The following is a 20854-nucleotide window of genomic DNA, read 5'->3' on the forward strand; positions in this document are numbered from 1 at the left end:
CTTTCCAATTTTTCACTTCTTACAGTACAGACCATTGAAACAATGGTCTTAGCAAATCCTGGAACACTGTAAAAGAGAATAGTGAAAGGTCCCTCTCTGGGTCATGTGCTGTGAAGTCCTAATCAATAGCAGATTAAATCAGTATAAACCTGAAATAACTGTCAGGAAAGCAAAGCATGAAAAGAAACCATTTGATATAGGACTGAAAACCCACTTAGAGGTTTGGAGAAGGGATTTTCATACCACCACCACCCTCTAACCTATCAAGATTGCTTGGCTTGAAGTCTGGGTGCATTCATTCCAACAGTAGGCACACAGGTGCTTCGTGAGCTTGAAAAGCTTGATTTACAAATAAAAATTATTAAAAAAGAAAAGAAAAGCTTAATTTACATTCAGAGTTTGTGTGAGGGCCAGAAACCCCATAAGATCACTCCTTTCTACAGTCCTCAATCCAGGGGGGACCATGCGCAGACATGCCAAGTGCTGTGTGGCACTTCTTTCACTGGAGAAATGTCCCTCACCGCCGTCCCCACGTGCTCTGTCCCTGTGGCTCCTGCACAGGAACTTTCCATTCTTCCAGGGCATTTCCTGTTACAGAAAATCTCTTGGGTTAGAGATGGTTCCTTCATCTATCCTTGCAGCACTTTTCCAGGACTGTGTGCCCCCCTATACTGCACACTGGGGATAACGATGGTGACTGAAACAATTGTGGCAATTAAGAAACTGACATGCAGAACAGATCAGAATCCTTTAGAATTACTTGCCCAGCCAGCATAGTACCCACAGCTATTTTTTGACTGTGGTATTATATAATGCACATGAGGAGGCGCTGCTGAAAATTATAAGACCTTGTGGCCAAAGCAGGGAAGTAATTAATTTTGCTATGAAAGAAAAACAGCTTGTGGATTGAACTATTTATATTAAAACTTAAAATATGACCCAAGGGGCGCCTGGGTGGCACAGCGGTTAAAGCGTCTGCCTTTGGCTCAGGGCGTGATCCCGGCGTTATGGGATCGAGCCCCACATCAGGCTCCTCCGCTATGAGCCTGTTTCATCCTCTCCCACTCCCCCTGCTTGTGTTCCCTCTCTCGCTGGCTGTCTCTATCTCTGTCAAATAAATAAATAAAATCTTTAAAAAAAATAAAATAAAATAAAATATGACCCAAAATGCTTGCATTACACTTTCTCAGGCAACTCAAAAGAATACTTATGCTCAAATGCTAAGAAGTCCATCACTGAGATGAAAGCTAAAAAAAGTGTCAGTGTTTTCCCGTTGGGAAAACTCTAACTTCCTCTGTATCTTACTTTAATTCTCTTTACTACTTGGTTTGTGCATATCTCAATCTGACATAGTTGTTACTATTGCAGATAAAGTTGAAAGAGCTAAGGATTCACTGCATCATTCTGTTGTGCAGTCTTCTTAATTTTTCAAGGTATAATTTGCATACAATAAAATGCACTCATTTTAAGTGTTTGGTTTGACAAGTCTTGACAATTGTATATACCCATGTAATGGCCACTACAGAACAACTTAGAATATTTCCACATCTCCAGAAAGTTCCTCCTCTCTCTGCAGTTAGTCTCTTCCCCATCAGAGACCATTGCTGAAGTGCTTTCTATCACTGTGAAATACAGTGGCCTGTTCTAGAAATTTATGTGAATGAAACAACACCGTAAATACTGTTTGCATCTGGCTTTTTTATTTAGCATAATGCTTTTGAGTTTCATCCATGTCATTGTGTGTAGTGTGGTGTGTTTTTTGTATTGCTGAGTAGTATTCCGTTACCTGAATATACTACAATTTTCTTACCCATTCACCTGCTGATGAACATTTTGGTTGTTCCCTTATTTTTACTATTATGAGTGAAGCTGCAGTGAACATTCTCATTAATGCTTTTTCATGTACATATGTCTTCATTGCCCTTGGGTAAATACCTCAGGATGGATTTGCTAAGTCTTATGGTAAGTATATGTTTAACTCCATAACAAACTGTCAAACTGTTCTCAAAGTGTTTCTAACACTTTATACTTCCACCAGCAAAGGTTGTGAGTTGTACTCCAAATCCATGCCTGTATTTGATATTGTCAGTTTTTTAGTTTTGTTTTGTTTTAGCCATTGTAACAGGTGTGTGGTGATATCTCCTTGTGGTTTTAATTTGTGTTTCCTTGGTGACTGATTATGTTAGAGCATCTTTTCATGTGTTTATTAGCATTTTATATGTCTCCTTTTTGTGAATGTCCTGTTCAGTTATTATTCCCATTTCTTTATTGCATTGTCTTTTCAGGTCCTTTTTGTATTCTCTACACAAATCTGTTGTCAAACATAGGCAGATATTTACTCCCAATCGGTGACTTGCCATTTCATTTACATGTTCTTTTCTGAAAAATCTTTCACCGCAAGGTCCTGAAGATTTTCTTCTATGAATTTTCCAGTTTTAGCTTTTATGTTTAGTTCTATGATGCATTTCAAATTAATTTTTGTATATAGTATGAGATAGATTGAGGTTCATTTTTTTTCCTGTATGGATAGCCAGTTGTTACTCTAACCATTTGGTGAAGAAACCCTTTTCCACATATTGATTACTTTGGCATCTTTGTCTAAATTCAACTAATCTTATATGTATGGCTCAGTTATTTTATTCTGTTTATCTATATATCTATATCTTTATGTTTTAAAGTTTTAAGTGGTTTTAAATTTTTATATCAGATATTATTGGTCCCCAACTTTGTTGTTCTTTTTCAAAATTATTTTGCTATTCTGTGTTCTCTACATTTCCATATGAATTTTAGAAATCAATGGGCTGATTTCTACCAAAAAAAAAAAAGCCTTTGATTTTTTTGATTGATTGATTCAGTAGATCAATTTGGAAACAGTTGACTGACATTTTAACAATATTGAGTATTCTAATCCATGAACATTATGTATCTCTTTAGGTTCTCTTTAAAATCTCTCTCTTCTTTTTAAGATTTTATTTATTTGACAGAGAGAGACAGCCAGCGAGAGAGGGAACACAAGCAGGGGGAGTGGGAGAGGAAGAAGCAGGCTCCCAGCAGAGGAGCCTGATGCGGGGCTCGATCCCAGAACGCTGGGATCACGCCCTGAGCCGAAGGCAGACGCTTAACGACTGCACCACCCAGGTGCCCCTCTTTAAAATCTCTTCATGGGCTCAGTCCTTAGGCGTCGGCCTTCGGCTCAGGGCGTGATCCCAGTGTTCTGGGATCGAGCCTCGCATCAGGCTCCTCCGCTGGGAGCCTGCTTCTTCCTCTCCCACTCCCCCTGCTTGTGTTCCGTCTCTCGTTGTCTCTATCTCTGTCAAATAAATAAATAAAATCTTTAAAATAAATAAATAAATAAAATCTCTTTATAGATTTTGTTGTACAGGATTTACAGTTTTTGTTAAATTCACCCATAACTATTTTATGTTTGTAGATTCTATTGTAAATTGTATATTTACATCAATTTCCAATTTTGATTACTAGTGTATAGAAGGAAAACTTATTTTTATCATGTTCCTATATCCTGCACCTTTGCTAAATTTACTTATTAGTGATAGTAATTTGTTTTTGTTTTATTTTTTTCCATACATTTTTTAAAATATTTTTTTATTATATATGTTAGTCACCATAGAGTACATCCCTGGTTTTTTATGTAAAGTTCGATGATTCATTAGTTGCGTATAACACCCAGTGCACCATGCAATACATGCCCTCCCCACCACCCATCACCACCCTATCCCATTCCCCTACCCCCCTCCCCTCTGAAACCCTCAGTTTGTTTCTCAGAGTGCATAGTCTCTCATGCTTCATTCCCCCTTCTGATTACCCCCCCTTTCTTTATCCCTTTCTTCTCCTACCGATCTTCCTATTCGTTAGGATTTATTGTATATGCAACCATGTCATCTGCAAATAAAAAATGTTCTTCTTCCTTTACAGTCTGTAGGCCTTATATTTACTTTTCTTGCCTGGCTGAACTGAAGGCTAGAACCTCCAGTTCAGGAATGTTGAATAGAAGTAGCAAAAGTTGACATGCTTGCTTTGATTTTGATTTTAAGGAAAAGCAGTTAGGTTTTCATCATTGGTGTATTGTTAGCTGTAGTTTATTCCTAGATGCCTTTTTAGGTTCAGGAAATTTCCCCCTATTTCTGTTTTACTGAGTTTTTTTTATCATGCATGAATATTGAATTTTGTCAGAATTTTCTCTGTGTGATAGGTCATTTTTCTCCTTTATTCTGTTAATGTGTTGAATTGCATTTACTAACTTTCTATTGTAAAACCAAACTTTCATTACCAAGATATATCCCACTTGGGTATATTTTATTACAGATTGTTGGATCCAATTTCCTAATATTTTGCTAAGGACTTTTATATCTATGCCAGTAAGTGATATTGGTCTATAACCTTCTTTTCTTGTATTGTCTTTGTCAAGTTTTGGTATCAGAGTAATACTCTCCTCATAAATTTCCTTCCTCTTCCTTTTTTCTGAAAGAGATTATGTAGGATTGTTTTTTTTTCTTTTTTATTCTTATTATTTATTCCTTAAATGTTTGATATAATTTTCCAGTAAAACTATTTGAGCCTGAGAAGTTTTTGAATTATGAATTTGATATCTTTAATAGCTATAGGGAGGTATTCACATTTTCTATTTCTTCCTGTGTCAGTTTTAGTGATTGGTTCTTTTAAGCAACTTGTCTATTTTATCCAAGTTGTTAGATGTATTGGCATAAAGTTATTGATATTACTTTCTCATTATTCTAATTTTTGTAGAATCTTTAATGGTATCCCCTTTCTCATTCCTGATGTTGGTAATTTCTCTCTTCTCTTTTTACTCTTAATCTGTTTAGCTAGGGTTTATCAATTTTATTGATATTTTCAAAACCAACTTTTGATTTCACTGATTTTCTCTACTGTGTGTTTCCTATTTCACTGATGTATGAATTTTCTTTTAGTATTTTCTTTATTCTGTTTGATTTGGTTTGGTTCTTTTTCTAGCCCCTCTTAATTCTATTTCATGAAAGACTTCTTAGACTCGATCCCCTAGCTCTTCTATTGAAGTTTTTATTTGGAGAGTCATTTGGTAATTTTCAAGAACTCTTTCTGGTTTTCTGATTTTTCCTTTTTCACAAGTGTCTGTTCTTGCTATGTGAATGCAAGGTTTTCTTAGTTCTCCCTGAAGGGTCTTTTTTAAAAACAAAATAAAAACCTTCTCTCTGTTCCCTGAATTATTTGTTTCCTCTGGCATCCATTTTCTTCTTTTTCACTTTGGGGTATGTATATATAGCTGTGTGTCTGTCTATGTATCTTTTTTTTTTTTTTTTTTTTGAAGACGTTTCTCAGATGTCTGGTGAGTCTTGGCTCTCTGTTTATATTTGAGGATTAGCCGATAGCATGGCTTGCTCAGGATAGAGGCAGAGTCTCTGCTTTATGCTGGGTGACTGCTGGTGGGCAGATTATACTGCCCATCCTTTAGGGCTAGTGCATGGAATGTGTTGCTAAACTCCCCTCTCAAGAAAGTTCATTAATTTCTCTAGCAAAGACCTCTTTTATGTGTGCATATGAAAGTTCTTTTAGCTGTAAGCCATTTGCACACAGGGCTGTGGGGAGGGAATGAGCCCCCATATCACTGTTCCCCCCATCATGAGAACAGTGTGCAAGTACTGAGCCTTTCCAAGGTTCTGTCGAGTTGGTTGGCTTCTCCCATAGCTAAAGCTCCCACCTCCATCTGGGTTCTAGGTTCAATTTCCTACGCTCAGTTTCATCATCCTATACTCTTTCATCTGTTTTCAGATTTCCATAAATTTGTAGAAATTTCCCATGTGTTCATTGTCTCCTTCCCATTTCCTTTGTTATTATGAAATTGCACCTTTTGTATTTCTTTGCTGTTCTTTGGATGGTCTCTCCAGATGGCTCTGAGAGATAGATGGGAATCTTATCTTAAACCAATGTACTTCATTCCTTTTTAGCTGCTCTGCAGAGTAGTCTATAATGTGCCTGATTTCTACTCTGTGCTGTGTGCGCCTGAGCAAGTTGTTTAACCTCTCTGTTCCTCCTTCTTAAAATAGAGCTAATAGTACCTACTTCATACAGTTTTTGTGAGGACTAAATGAATTACTGTATATGAAGCCCTTAGAATAATTTATAGCATAGGTAAGACATACATAAAGGTTCTTTTTGCTATGCTTAGGCTGTAGCCTAGCTGTTTGTGCACACCTCACAGTTGGCTCTGTTTGTGTTATACCAGTGCTGTGATAGGTGTCCCAGCTTAGTTTCATGCTCTGGGTGCGTTGTGAGAGTCTGTCTACTAAAGGTCAACAATGCTGAGGGGAAGCCACCATGCATTCTGGATTTTCATAGAGATGCCATGTTACTTTCTTACTATTGTACCCTCCCACCAATGGTGTATATAAGAAATTCTCTTGTTTTTCATCTTGTTTCTAACCTGATAGATGAATGCAAATGAATAATGTACTTCCATCCCTCAGAGAGCTATGGTAATAATTAAATAAACACATTAAAGTAGATTTGTATTTAGAATCTCTAATAATCTTGAGGTGCCGAATGAGGCCCCCTCACTCACCAGGAATGTGCCCATGAAGCAAGACAGGTGGAGGCTGGGAGGGGCCAACCGTGGTGGTGGAAGAGCTAGAGGTCATCCACAGCCAGAAGCACAGGCCCTCCTGTCACAGCTGAGCCTCATCAGTCCCACCAGCCAGGGCTGAGCTTTACCAACACACAAAAAGCAACTTTTTGCCTATGACTCTTGGAAGCCTGAGCAGAAGCTTCTGATGGCACTGGCCTGTGGTGGCAGCTGAGAAGTACCTTCATCAGGAGCATCCCACCCAGAGCCTGACATGGCACCACACATTTCAGCCATGTCACGTCCTTGCCCACACGCACCCACTCCATGCCCCAAGCTTCTCTGCACAAGTCATCCTTCCTCTGTGGCCCACAGGCAAGTGCTGCCATGGGCCACTAGAGCCATGTTCCATCACCATCGAGCTTTTTCTCACCCTCAGCCTGGTTGCACATGACTGCATATGGAAACCTTGCTCCGCCCTGATGGTACCACCATGTCTGTTACCCACCTAACTGGGGGATGTTCAGGCTTGTTATTCTTCCTTTACTAGGGAAGTGCACGAGGTAGAGAACTGGCGTCTAAAGGCAGTCCCAGTCCTTTTCACTCAACAGCACTGACTCCTGAAGGGGAGGTGCTGTGGCTACCAACAGAATAGAACAGAAGGTGAAGGTGACATGGTGGCAGGAGGTGGTAGTAGTGGAGATGGGTGGACACAAAGTGGGTCAGGGAGAGAAAGGGGTACACACAGTCAGCCATTGCTCGTAGAGCCACCCAGTGGCCTTGGGCCTAGAGTTTGCCCACCTTGCACTAAATGGTGCTGCCTCTTTACTCATGACCTAGTTCCGCACAACTCAAGGGGCCCAGAAACCTTGTCTCACCCTTGTAGAAACATGGGTTTAGAAGTTCATGGCAGGGGCGCCTGGGTGGCTCAGTCATTAAGCGTCTGCCTTAGGCTTAGGGTGTGATCCTGGAGTTCTGGGATCAAGCCCCACGTCGGGCTCTTCCGCTGGGAGCCTGCTTCTTTCTCTCCCACTCCCCCTGCTTGTGTTCCCTCTCTTGCTGGCTGTCTCTCTCTCTGTCAAATAAATAAATAAAATTAAAAAAAAAATAATTGTTTAAAAAAAAGTTCATGGCATACAAGACATTAGTTTAAGTCTAATTGGAGAGTTAATAGTCTGCATTTCCTGTCTACTGCTAATTTCATTTGATGTTAATGGGAATCTGTAATATGTAAGAGAACTCATGTAGAAATATTTTCTGTGTGGAAATATTTTCAGAATATTTTATTGTAACAGTGAGTAAAAGGAGGACGTGGAGGAGTTTTGTGGAGCAAATCAAATTATTTCAGCTTAAACTCAAAAACTTTTCAGGGCTGCATTGTCTTGTGCTAAAACCATCCTTCCAAGAAGGGGGAAAACAGGTATAGGTATCGTGGAAACTGTTAAACTTCTCCTTAGAACAGATTTTTCTAAAGTGTGTCTTAGACCTTTAAGAAGATTCACCTGCTGGGTGCTGTATGGATCTTGTTGAACAATAGTCTCCATTGTAAAGGGTTTCTTGACAAGGACTCTGGGATCAGCATTTATAACAGGCCTCCAGGGTTTTAATATTTCTATTTTATAAGTAACAAAGGTCACATGTAGCACAGTGGGGATATGTTGTTATCTTCCCTTTCGTAGGTACTAAGCTGGGAACAAAGTGAGGGTTCCTGACCCTTCTTCCTGTGTTCATTCATCCACTGTCTTTGTTGGCAGGAACTCAGTGAAAGTGAGGTAAAGAAACTTGAGCGATTATTCTAAGATCACACAAAACTCCCGTGGGAGTAGGAAATGGGGGTCCTTGAGTCTTGGTTGATCAGATCCTGAGCCCATTGGGCCCCAGATACACGATGGTACAGCTGTCCCTGTAGCACTGAGCTCCATCACAAGTGGCAGCTTCTCAGAGCACATTAGTTAATTCGATTTCCATCTGGTGCTGATCTCCTCCTCGCAGTTGATTTTGAGAATAGAATTTGTAGTTTATAGATGGAAAACAAAAAGCATATTGTGAACTAGGAGACTGTTGGAAACATACATTTATTCTAAAGTGAAACATGAGCACATTTTTGCAATAAGCTCTGCCTGTCAGGGTAAGCTCTGATGTGTGTGGTTAGCATTCGGCTAAGAAGTATTTCATGTAGTAAGTTATTAATCATAATGTCAAGTTCAATTCTATAGGAGTCTTTTTATCTACTTTTCTCTCTGGATATTTCAAATTATGATAAAAGCTTTACTCTTTATTAGATTCAGGATTGACTAATTTAGTTTTTAGCAACTGTTATTCTAGATCCTATTAAATACCATCCATAAATTGAGATAACAACTGTACCAAAACATGTCAAGTTTATAGAATGGAGATGCACTGTTGGGTGATTATCATGCTACATTATAGATATCTCTGGAGCAAGATTTATAAGTAACAAATAGTGGAAAGCTTCAAGTGTGAAAAACACATACCTACTAACTGCATTTCATTCATAAGAATACTCTACTCCCTTACTCCGTGATTACCACTACCTCTGATACACAAATCAAGTTGATCCTATGCCTTGATTCATGGTACAGGCATCTTTGCTTGTATTTTATTTCATTTATTCCCACTTTTGTGGCCCTCCCACACTGGTATCAATGTCCATCCTTCCTTCCCACTCATTTATTTAAATTGTGTTGTTTTGTGTATGTTCTTAAATTTATATGTATAGTTTTGGGCTCTGAACCTCTATTTTTCACTCATTACTATGTTTATGATGTCTGTATTTCTGTATATGTATCTGGTTCATTGTTTCATACCGCTGCATAGATTTCCATCTTCTGAATGTAACAGAATTTATTTGTCCATTCTCCTGGTGATAGGCATCTATTCTGCCTCCAAGTCTTTGCTTCTAAAGCCAGTGCTACATAAGGATGCACAGCCTGATACTTGCTCCCTTGGGCTCACAGTGCAGCACAAGTGGAGAAAATGCCCAGGGTTTGCAGATGGCTAGCATCTCGAAGGTAAAAATTAGTGCCACCAGTGTAACATGGAACTTCTAGAGCTATGTTACATTTTGTGTAAAGATGACATTCAAAAGTGCTGTTGAGATTACTATTAATTACAAACTGTACTGTCTGAAGATTCCATTTTTGTTACGTTGTTTTCCTTTTCTTCTCATGACTCTGCAGGTGCTGCTGCCTGGCACTCCCTGCTGAGCACCGGGTCCACGGGAGGGAGGCAGCCCCAGGTATCTGAGGAGTGGACAAAAGTAGCGTGTCAGTTTCTATTTAAAGAAAGTGATTATTTCATCATGTAGCAGATATTTAAGTGTTTTTTATGTTAAATATTCTCTTTGTTTTTCTTCATCTTCATGCATCAGAAATTAAAGTTAACGTTTTGTTCCTGTTGTACTTAGACCTTGCTCTAGAATAGCTGTGCCTGGAGTATATCACTCTACAGAGTAAATACAGCCTCATGTACCAGGATATTATAGTTCTTTATATGTCTTGTTCATCTTTGCGCCTTAAGACCTAGAGTCAGAGCCTGATGCCAAAAAAGAAAAAAAAGTTTGGGACCGATGTTTGATTAATTCTGTTGTTACGTTTGGAAATTTTGTAAGCCCAGTTTACTCAGAGACTCAGAAGATCAAACATACAGCACCCATGTAGTTCTGGGAGGGTCCTCACTGGTAAAAGGGCAAGAGAATAATAACCAGCAGGTCAGATGAGTTTAATTCAGCTGGTCTGAAGAAGGATCTGTGGGATGAAAGCTGCCCCATGGGGCTGGCCCTCTTCCCCTGCTCACCATCCCATGTCCCGTCTGCAGTCCTGGAAGACCTTTGGGCCTGGCTGGCCGTCACTCTCTGAGGACCCTTTCCCAGGTGCACATCTCTGCCCATGCTTCACTGCGATAGCAGCCCACTTCCTTGACCTCTCTCCTGCAGTGACCTGTCTGACCCCTGACATCAGCCCTCATGTCACAGTCATGCCCTAACGTTGTCAGTGCCTATGGCAACTGGCCAGAGTTAAAACTCATCCCTGGCCTCAGATGGCTGCTTGTGCCGCCTAACAGTCGTGTGTGTTTTCTTGGCCTGTCCCTTTTCCCACTCTGCTGGATGACAGTTGCAAGCCTTCTCATCTTGCAGTCCTCCAGTGTGCCCTCCCCTCTCCCTCTCTGCTGGTGACCTCGCTTCCTTCCCACTCTCCTGCACCTACACAAGTTTCTGACCTTCTCTCCTGTTCCTGCGGGGAACCGCGCCTCTGCGCCTGTAAGTAGGTCCCACGCATGGGCTGGACCCCTTCCGTCACCTCTCAAGCACGTGCTGCCTCTGTCCTCCCTGCTCCCCCTACCCTCCACATTACCACTTCCTGTCCCCTCAGCAGCACACAAACCTATGCCAGCGTTTCTCTCCCTTCTTGACCTCAAATCTCCCTCTGATTGCTGCCCTGCTTCTCTTTAAACAATGCTCCTTTAGAAAAAAACGCCCACTCTCGCAGTCTCCAATTATTCCTCTTACATTTTCTCTTTACCATCACTCCGCCAAAATGCCACTTCTCAAGGTCACCAGTGAGCAGCATTGCTGACACCATCGTCATTCCTCAGGCCTCATCCTACTTGACTCCCTTCTGCTGGAAACACTTTTCTGTTTGACTTAACGTCACCTGCTTTTCCTCCTGCCTTTCTGGCCACTCTTCCTTAGTGTATCTTTCTCCCTCTCTGCTTCTAGCCATCTTCTCCTCCTTCCCTGTGTGTGCCTGTGTTTGCATATGTGCATGTGCATATGTGCGTGTCTTCACATGCACGTGTGTTTCTGACCCCCTCTGCCCTCTGAGGCTAGGCTGCCTCCCACCCTGTCTTTGGACCCATCTCCTGATCTGCATTCAACCCCTTGGCGATTTCATCTTTGTTACAAGTGCCGTTTAGATGCTTCTGAATCTGAAATTTTTATTCACAGCTCTGTAAACAAAAGCTCCTGTTTGACTTCTTCATTAAGTTTAGGTGTCTCAAAATTAATATTTCCAAAGATAAGCTCCTGGTGTCCTCAAAGCCACCCTTTCTGCAGACTTTTCTGTCACGATCAGTGGAAACTTCATCTTTCCACTGGCTTAGGCCTAAAACCTCCAGTTCCCCAGCTCCCCATTTTCTCATGTCCCCATCTGTCTGCAGGCCAATCCATCTGGCTCCTCCTTCAGAGCCAGAGCACTCCTCTCACCACCCCCACTGCCCCCCACTGGCACAGGCCACCACCATCTCTCATCATCCACTAACTGGCCCCTGCTGCTACCCTCCCTTCCTAGTCTAGTCTCAACACAGCAGCCATAGTGATCTGTTAATTACTTTACCCAGACCATGTTATTCCTCCACCCAGAAACTTCCATCATGTTTCCATTCCATTCACTGTGAAGCCTGTGGCCTCACAATGACCTGTGTAAAAGTCAGTCACATATGATTCCATGTATATGAAATGTCCAAAATAAGCAAATCTATAGATATAGAAAGTAAGCTAATGAATGTCTAGTTTTAGGGGATATAGGGGCTTGGTAAGTGATAGCTAAGGAGGCTGGTTGTTTGGAGGGGCATAAGGAAGTTGTTCTAAAATGGACTGTGGTGATGGTTGCACAACCCTGTGAATATATTAAAAGCCATTGAATTATACACTTTAGATGGGAGAATTATAAACTAATAAAGCTGTTTTTTTTAAAAGGAGAATGCATTTACAAGCCTAGAGAGCATTAGGGAAGTCTCTTTTAGAATTGCCCTGCAGCCTGTTTTATTAGTAATATCTTTAGCGTTTGAGGGTGGATTTGACTTTTAGAATAGGAAAAATAATTTGGTACCAAATCTTGGGAGTTTACTGGGTGGCCAAACTGCATAATACAATTGGAAATAGAAAACCAATGACAATAAAAAGCCATTTTCACTCACTTGCTCTGGCTGTACATCTAAGAGTTCCAAAAATCTTTTGTGGTTTTTCCATTCCACTTCTTTAAAATAATTATAGAGCCTCCCAGACTCATTGCTGATGTGAACAGCAGTTATTTGAATGTATAAGTTCTAGCGTATTTGTTTAAAATTCCTCTATATTACTTTATAGTCTTATCTAAGTGCATTTGGATTCCTCAGTTACATTGAAGTGTTCTTGTGTGGAAGGGTTTGTGTTTTATTTCTTTTGTAATCTCTCCCGCCCCTCTGCTACCCCATCCTCCATCTCTAACCACCACACCTAAACAAAGCCATAAGAAAGGTGCTTTAAAATTCTCATTATTTGACTGGTAGCTATCATAGTTCACTTTCCCTGGGAAGCAAACTCTGAGACAGAAGCTAGTGTGGAGGATGTTTATTAGGGACAGCTCTTAATCACCACCTGAAAAGAAGGGAAAAAAGCAGGAAGGAGCAGAGGGAGAAGGTGGGCAGCAGTACAGTCTCAACAGAGACCTTAGCTGATTCCACACTGAGCTCTTTTTTTTTTTTTTAAAGATTTTATTTATTTATTTGACACAGAGAGAGAGAGAGCCAGCGAGAGAGGGAACACAAGCAGGGGGAGTGGGAGAGGAAGAAGCAGGCTCCCAGCAGAGGAGCCTGATGCGGGGCTCGATCCCAGAATGCCGGGATCACACCCTGAGCTGAAGGCAGATGCCTAAGGACTGAGCCACCCAGGTGCCCCATCCACACTGAGCTCTTAAGCTGGGATGATCCTGCATAGTTGTCCGAAGTTGGGACACAGTCACCAGACGTTTTTTTTTTTTTTAAGATTTATTTATTATATGCAAATGATGAATCACTAAATTCTGCCTCTGAAACTAATAGGACACTGTATGTTAATTAAGTTGAATTTAAATAAGAAATTTTTAAAAATATTTATTTATTTATTTGAGAAAGAGAGAGAGTGCAAACAGGATGAGGGGCAGAGGGCAAGGGAGAAAATCTGAATCAGACTCCCGGCTGAGCACAGGGACTCCATCTCAGGACCCTGAGACCATGCCCTGAGCCAAAATCAAGAGTCAGATGCTTAACTGACTGAGCCACCCAGTTGCCCCTCAGTGGCCAGGCTTTTGTTATTCACCCCTCATGAACTAGTCTTTGGGCGCAGGCTGCCTCAGGGAAAGGTTGGGCATTGGTGTGCCTTCCAGCAACACCCTCAAAACCTGGGGGAATGCATCCTACAGTCCTGATGGGGCATATAGAAGGCATGTCCCTGCATTCTCTACAATTACTTTACACTCCCAAGGATTACTCCTCTCAAGATTCAACTCCTTAAGCAACTGTTGCTGTGACAGTATGCTTAAAGGCCAAAATTCAGATGTTATAAATTTGTGCTGTGATATGCTTTGAAAATAAGGAGAGTTTCTTCTTACCAGATCAGCACTAACTTTAAGACTATATACGATACCTACTATCAATGCTATATTATAAAGCCTAAGCAACAGAAGAGACTGCCTGGACTTGTTGAACATCTAGTCCATTCACAGAAGTTCATCTGTGAATATGGTAAAAGCCAAGGAATTTATGACCAACATGCGGCTTTTCAGAACTGTACCACAGTTTGATAGAAGCACTTTTTAACCAACTGCTCTATTGTATCACAAAAGATGGCACAAGTGTTCTCGTTTAATATTTTCTAAAGCATAGGGTCCTTTAATGTGGCTTTGGTTCATGTGGGCTTGAATATTATGTTCAGGAATCTTATTTAAAGTTTATCACTTGGTTTTTAAAAATGTATCACAAATGACAAAGTTATCGATATAAGATTCCTTTATTATAACCAGGGAACTCTCTAAGATATCTGTTTCTAGTACAGGTGAAAAGCCAGATATGTAATTTTTCACAGCTTCAGGAATTAGATTTTCTGTATTTTCAGTTGCATTCACAGGCAACTATTTTTCTACTTGATTCTAAAAACAATGGTAAAGACTAATAGAACAAAAGTCAGTTGTTTTCCCATACACCAGCAATGAAATTGGAATTTGAAATTTAAAACACAATACCATTTACATTAGCACCCCCCCAAAAAAGTTGGAGTAGTTAGGCATAAGTCTAACAAAATATGTGTAAGATCTTTACAAGGGAAACTATAAAACTCTGATGAAATATATCAAAGAAAATATAAGCAAATGGAGAGGTAGTCTATGTTCATGGATGGGAAGGCTCACTATTGTTAGGATGTCAGTTCTTCCCAACTTGATCTATATAGATTCAGTGCAATCCCAATCAAAATTCCAGCAAGCTCTCTTGTGGATATCAACAAATTGATTCTAAAGTTTATGTGGAGAGGCAGACCCAGAAGACCCAGAATAGCCAACACAATACTGAAGAAGAACAAAGTCAGAAAACTGACACTGCCTGGTTTCAAGACTTACGATAACATTTCAGGAATCAAGACTGTGGTATTGGCAAAAGAATAGAGAAATGGATCAATGGAACAGAACAGAGGGACCAGTAATATACCCACGTATATACAATCAGCTGGTCTTTGACAAAGAAGCAAAGGCAATTCGATGGAGAAAAGATAGTCTTTTCAACAAATGGTAGTGAACAACTGGACATCCACATGCAAACTAATGAATGTAGACACACACACACACACACACACACACACACACACACACACACGAACCTTAAGCCTTTCATAAAAATTAACTCAAAATGGATCACAGACCTAAATGTAAAATACAAAAGTATAAAACTTCTAGAAAATCTAGGTGACCTAGGGTTTGTCAATGATTTTTAAGATACAGTTCCAAAAGCATGAAAGAAATAATTGACAAGTTGGACTTTTTTAAATTAAAAACTCATGCTCTGCAAAAGATAATGGTGTAAGAGACTGAAAAGACAAGCAGACTGAGAGAAAATATGTGCCAAAGATACCTCTCTTAAAGGACTTGTATCTAAATGTACAAAGAACTCTTACAACTCAACATAATAAAACAACCGGTGAATAAACAATCCAACAGCTCATTCACTGTTGGTGGGAATGCAAAATGGTACAGCCTTTACAGATTGGATTCTTTCATTTAGTTATGGAAGATAATTCGGCAGTTTCTCACAAAGCTAAACATACTCCTTACCATACATTTTAGCAATTGCCTACGTATTTTTACCTAACTAAATATTTACCTAACATTTAGATATTTACCCAGCTAAATCAAAAACATGTCCACACAAAAACCTGCACATGTATGTTTATAGGAGATTTATTCATGGCTGACAAAACTGGAAGCAATCAAGATGTCCTTTCATGACTAGATAAATAAGCTGTGGTACATCCATACAAATGGAGTGTGTTTCAGTGTTAAGAAGAAATGAGCTATCAAGCCATGAAAAGATATAGAGGAAACTTAAATGCTTATAACTAAATGGAAGAGTTCGATCTGTAAAGGCTACAATCATGTAGGAGCCCAGCTGTATGACATTGTAGAAAAGACAGACTATTGAGACAGTAAAAAGATTAGTGGTCACCAGAGGTTTGAGAGGAGGGAGGAAGGATGGGACGAGTAGGTGACCCACAGATGTTTAGGGCAGTAAAACTATTATGATAAGTACTAGTGGGTACATGACATTATGTATTTGTGCAAACCCATACAACGAACCCTGATTTGAACTGTGGACCTTAATTAATAATGTGTCATTATTGGTTCATCAGTTGTAACAAATGCACCACACTAATACAAAATGTTAATACTAGGGGAAACTGAAGGAATGGAGGGTATATGGGAACTCTGTACTTTCTATGCAATTTTTTTTCAAAACTAAAACTGTTCTAAAAAATTTTCTTAATAAAAATAATAGTAAAACATCATTAGAATTTGTCATGTTCCAATATAAATTAGATTTATGTAAGCCAAAAACATAAGGTCTTTATCCTTGTGCGGAACTGAATAGATGTATTTTCTTCTTCCTCTCCTTACCTTTTTTCCTTCCTTCAGTCCTCCAACCTTCCCAGATGCTTTTCATCGTGAACAGAAAGTTCACATTAATAAAATGCAGATAGATGTTAAAGCATATAAATAGATGTTCAACACCGCTCAGAGTAAGAAATGCAAATTGAAACTAAACTGAAACACCAGTTGCCACCTATCAGACTAACAGAAATCCACAAGAGGGATATTATCCTGGGTCTACCAGGGGGAGTGAGTACTGCATACTCAGCTGCTGGGAATGCAAGTAGCTCAACACCACATATGAAACAATTTGGCAAAATCTACTTGAATTAAAACTACATATATCCTTGGACCCAGCAGTCCTCTATTTTGATTTTATCCCACAAATATACTTACATATGTACACAATGATAAATACATGGGGTTATTCACTGCAGCATCCTTAATAATAACAAAATACTGGAAATAATGTAAATATCCATCAGGGTTAAGTAAATTATGGTTGCTTTCTGTGTACCAATATGGAAAGAGCCCTGGGGTGCCTGGGTGGCTCAGTCAGTTAAGTGTCCGAATCTTGATTTCGGCTCAGTTCATGATCTCAGGGTCCTAGGATTAAGCCCTGTGTTCAGCTCTGTGCTCAGCGGGGAGTCTGTTTATCCTTCTCCCTCTGCTCCTCCCCCCTCAATAAATAAAATCTTTTTTAAAAATATGGAAAGAGCTCTGATATTAGGAAGTCAAAATCAAAGTGCAGAACCATACTGCTGTGTGCTCTTTTTATGTAAAAATGGAGAAAATAATAACATACTCCTATTTACTTGTATATGTGATCACGGGACACAGGAGGGCACTGGCAGGCAAGGGCAGACAGGGGCAGAGGGAGATTTTTCACTGGCTAGCTTTTTCCCCTAACCAATACCTTTAAACATGTATTTCAAAAACTTAAGTATAAATATGTACATTTTTAAAATAATAAACTCAGAATAGCTAGGAAAATTTGCCTTTGCTCTTGTCAAACCTTAGAAATTTTTATCTGCCTATGAAAATCAGTCCCTTGAGTGTTTCCAGCAGGGTGATTGCTAATGTTATTTTGTAACTGTGAGGGTCCCTGGTGAAAACCTGACTCTGCTCTTTTAACAATAATGTTCATTAAGCATATCTAGTTGGTCTGTTCGTTAAAGAAAGAAAAAGTAACAAACCAGTATTTTTTTAAGAAAATATGCCAGTGAAGAATATAAAGTTTAATTTTGATCTTTAAAAAAAAAAAAGCGTAGCTGTAGAGTCCTAGCCCTTTTCTTCGACAGCCACTCTACTCAGTTCTATGACGTTTCTCTCTTTTTGAGAAAAGACTGTCGAGCCAGCTTTATTTTTTACCTCCTCTTCCTTCCACATCCACTGCCTCTACGCAGCTGTTTTTCCCACTTCTCTTGCTCTGGCAAAGAGATAAGATGTTACATGAAGGCAAAACTTGACAAGTGCAAGGTATTGCTGGTAAGTTCTACAAGGAGTAGACATGAATGCTGAATTCCTGGGGGACATGCAAGGTAGGAAGCATTCTTTATTGAAGCAGCCCCTAAAGTTTACTGAAATGTAGGACAGAAATCCAGGCCCCAGAAGCAAATGGCAGTCTAGGCTGCAGCCTTGCCGATCAGCAGCTCTTTCTAAGAACTGCACACACCAGTGTTAGCTCTGCATGTCTCCCTCTGCCGGGCTTCTTGCCTTCACTCTCATCCGTGTCTGGACAGCTCCTAAAACTGACAGCACAGACAGGACACACTGCCTACACTGTAGGAAGCATGGTCACAGATTTGAAGCCGTAGGACCTGAGAACTGGTTAACAAGTATTTAGCTGAGTTGTTTTTAGAAGGTTTCTTTCAAAGCGTAGTTTGTTTTACCTGAAATTATGGTAAGAGTTTTTGCGAATAATTTCTTTTTTAGAATCGTTTTAGATTTACCGGGAAGTTGGCACAGTAGTACAATACTTCTCATATACCACCTATTTCCTCTATTTTTAATGTCTAACATTAGTATAGAATAAGTAATTAGTGAACTACTACTAATACATTATTATTAATGAAAGTTCATAGTTTATTCAGATTTCCTTACTTCTCCTTTCCTTCTAAATGTCCTTTTTCTGTCTCAGGATTCCATCCAGGCTACTGCATTACATTTAGTTGTCATGTCTCCTTAGGTTCCTCTTGACTGTGACAGTTCTCAGACTTCCCTTGTTTTTGATGACTTTGACAATTTTGAGGAGTACCGGTCAATATTTTGGAGAGCATCCCTCAATTGGGATTTGTCTGATGTTTTTCTCGGACTGTGGGTTTGGGGGTTAGGGTGCTCTTCTCATTACATCATATCAAGGGCATACACTGTCAACATGACTTATCAGTGTTCACCAGGTGAGGTAGTGAGTGTCAGGTTTCTGCACTGTAAAGTCACTCTGTTGTCCCTGTTCCGTATTGTACTCTTTGGAAGGAGGTGCCTACGCTCAGCTCACACTTAAGGAGTGTGGCATTACGCTTCACCTCTCTGAAGGCTGAGTACCTACATCAATTTTTTGGAATTCTTTCACAAGGGAAATTTGTCACTTCTTCCCCCTGTATTTATTTATATGATCATTTATTTGTATCAATATAGATTCATGGATATTTATTTTAGATTTTGGGTTATTGGCCTTTGGGGCCCTTTTAATTGGCTCCTGTGTCTCTTTGACATACACACCCCATTATTGTGTGTGTGTGTGCACGCGTGTGTTTCTTTTTTTGAGCACTCTCTTACTTCCTGGCATAATAATATGCTCCAGGCTCATCTTATATATTTCCTGCCCCCAGTCCCAGAATCAGCCATTTCTCCAACAAGCTCTGGTTCCTTGTATTGGAGAACGGTATTAGAAACCAAGATCAGGGTGCCTGATGCAGTCAATTAAGCATCCAACTCTTGGTTTTGGCTCAGGTCATGATATCAGGGTCCTGGGATCAGGCCCCTTATCTGGCTCCACGCTCAGCACAGAGTCTGCTTGGGGGTCTCTCTCCCTCTGCCCCTCCCACTTATGCTCTCTCTCTCTCTCTAGAATAAAAATAAATAAATCTTAAAAAAAAAAAAAAAACAAGATCTGGGTGCATTCCTTTGCTTTTAACCCATCTGAGTCTTTATATTTAAGGTGGCTATCTTATAGATAACATATAGTTAAGCTTTGCTTTTTATCCACTCAAGTATTCTCTGTCTTTTAATTAGTACATTTAGACCACTTACATTTAAAATGATAATTGATTTAGTTGGGTTATTATCTACCATGTTTTTAACTGTTGTCTATTTGTTATATTTGCTCTATTTCTTTTTTCCCTTTTTTTCTGTCTTCCCCTAGTTTTACTTAAGCATTTTACATGATTCAGTTTTATCTTTTGTCTTAGCTTATTAATTATGCTTCTTAAAACAATTTTTGGTGGTTCCCATCAACTTTAAAGTGTACATGTCATCAGAATGACCACCTTCAGACAGCACCACACCAGTTCACATGTAGTGCGGGTACCTTATCACAACAAGACATTCTCAGTTCTTTCCTCTTGTCCGTATGACATAGCTAACGTTCATTGCACTTACCCATGTGCTGTAATCACCCAATACATCGATCCTGTTCTTGCTTTAAATAAGCCGTTATGTTTTAGATCAGTTAAGAATAAGAGAAAATATGGGCACCTGGGTGGCTCAGTTGGTTAAGCATCCGACTCCTGATTTGTACTCAGGTCATGATCTCAGAGTCATGAGTTTAAGCCCTAAATCAGGCTCTGTGTTCACATGGAGCCTGCTTATTCTCTCCCTCCTTCTTCCTCTGCCCCTCCACTCCCCAGTCTTTCTCCCTTTCTTTCTCTCTCTCTCTCTCAAAAAAAAAAAAAAAAGTAAGAAAAAATAAAATGTCTTACCTTCATTTATTCCTTTTCTGACACTTTCTTCCTGTAGATCTAATTTCCTGACCTACATCATTTTCCTTCTGCTGAAGAACTTCTTTTTACATTTCTTGCAGAGCAGCTCTGGTGGCAATGCATTTTTATTCATGTCTGTCTGTCTCTTCTGCCCACACCCCAGAGTAGTAACTTAGAGAAATACACGCTTACAGAAAGTCTTTCTCCTTCACTTTGAAAGATAATTTTGCTGGATGTAAACTCTGGTTTGGTGGGGTTTCTTTCCACACTTTATAAGCACTTCATTTCGTTCTTTACTTGCTGATGTGGCTTCTATTCTTACCCTTGTTCTCCTGTGCACCAGGTGTTTTTCTCCCCTTTGGCTTCTCTCAAGATTCTCTCTCTGGTTTTCTACAGTTTTGAATATGATATGCCTGGGGATAGACTTTTGGCATTTATCCAACTTGATGTTTTATGAGCTTCCTGGATCT

The 20854-nt window shown here is 39.8% G+C and overlaps 1 protein-coding gene across 4 annotated transcripts in view; it reads left to right on the forward strand.

Moving 5' to 3' along the window:
• Positions 1 to 20854, forward strand: part of ANO10 (anoctamin 10) — a 237082-nt gene that overhangs the window by 123093 nt on the left and 93135 nt on the right. Inside the window, exon 12 of one of the 4 annotated variants that reach the window (XM_045798359.2) lies at positions 9775 to 9914. The exons of the other annotated variants lie outside the window; for them this stretch is intronic. Within the exon in view, the coding sequence (XP_045654315.1) occupies positions 9775 to 9801 (27 nt within the window). The 3' untranslated portion in view covers positions 9802 to 9914. Of the gene's footprint in view, positions 1 to 9774; positions 9915 to 20854 lie in introns of those variants that run through there. 4 annotated transcript variants of the gene reach the window in all.

The sequence above is a fragment of the Ursus americanus genome, chromosome 20 (genome assembly GCF_024610735.1).
Source record: "Ursus americanus isolate L20-20 chromosome 20, mUrsAme1.1.p, whole genome shotgun sequence".
Taxonomy (NCBI): Eukaryota; Metazoa; Chordata; class Mammalia; order Carnivora; family Ursidae; genus Ursus; species Ursus americanus.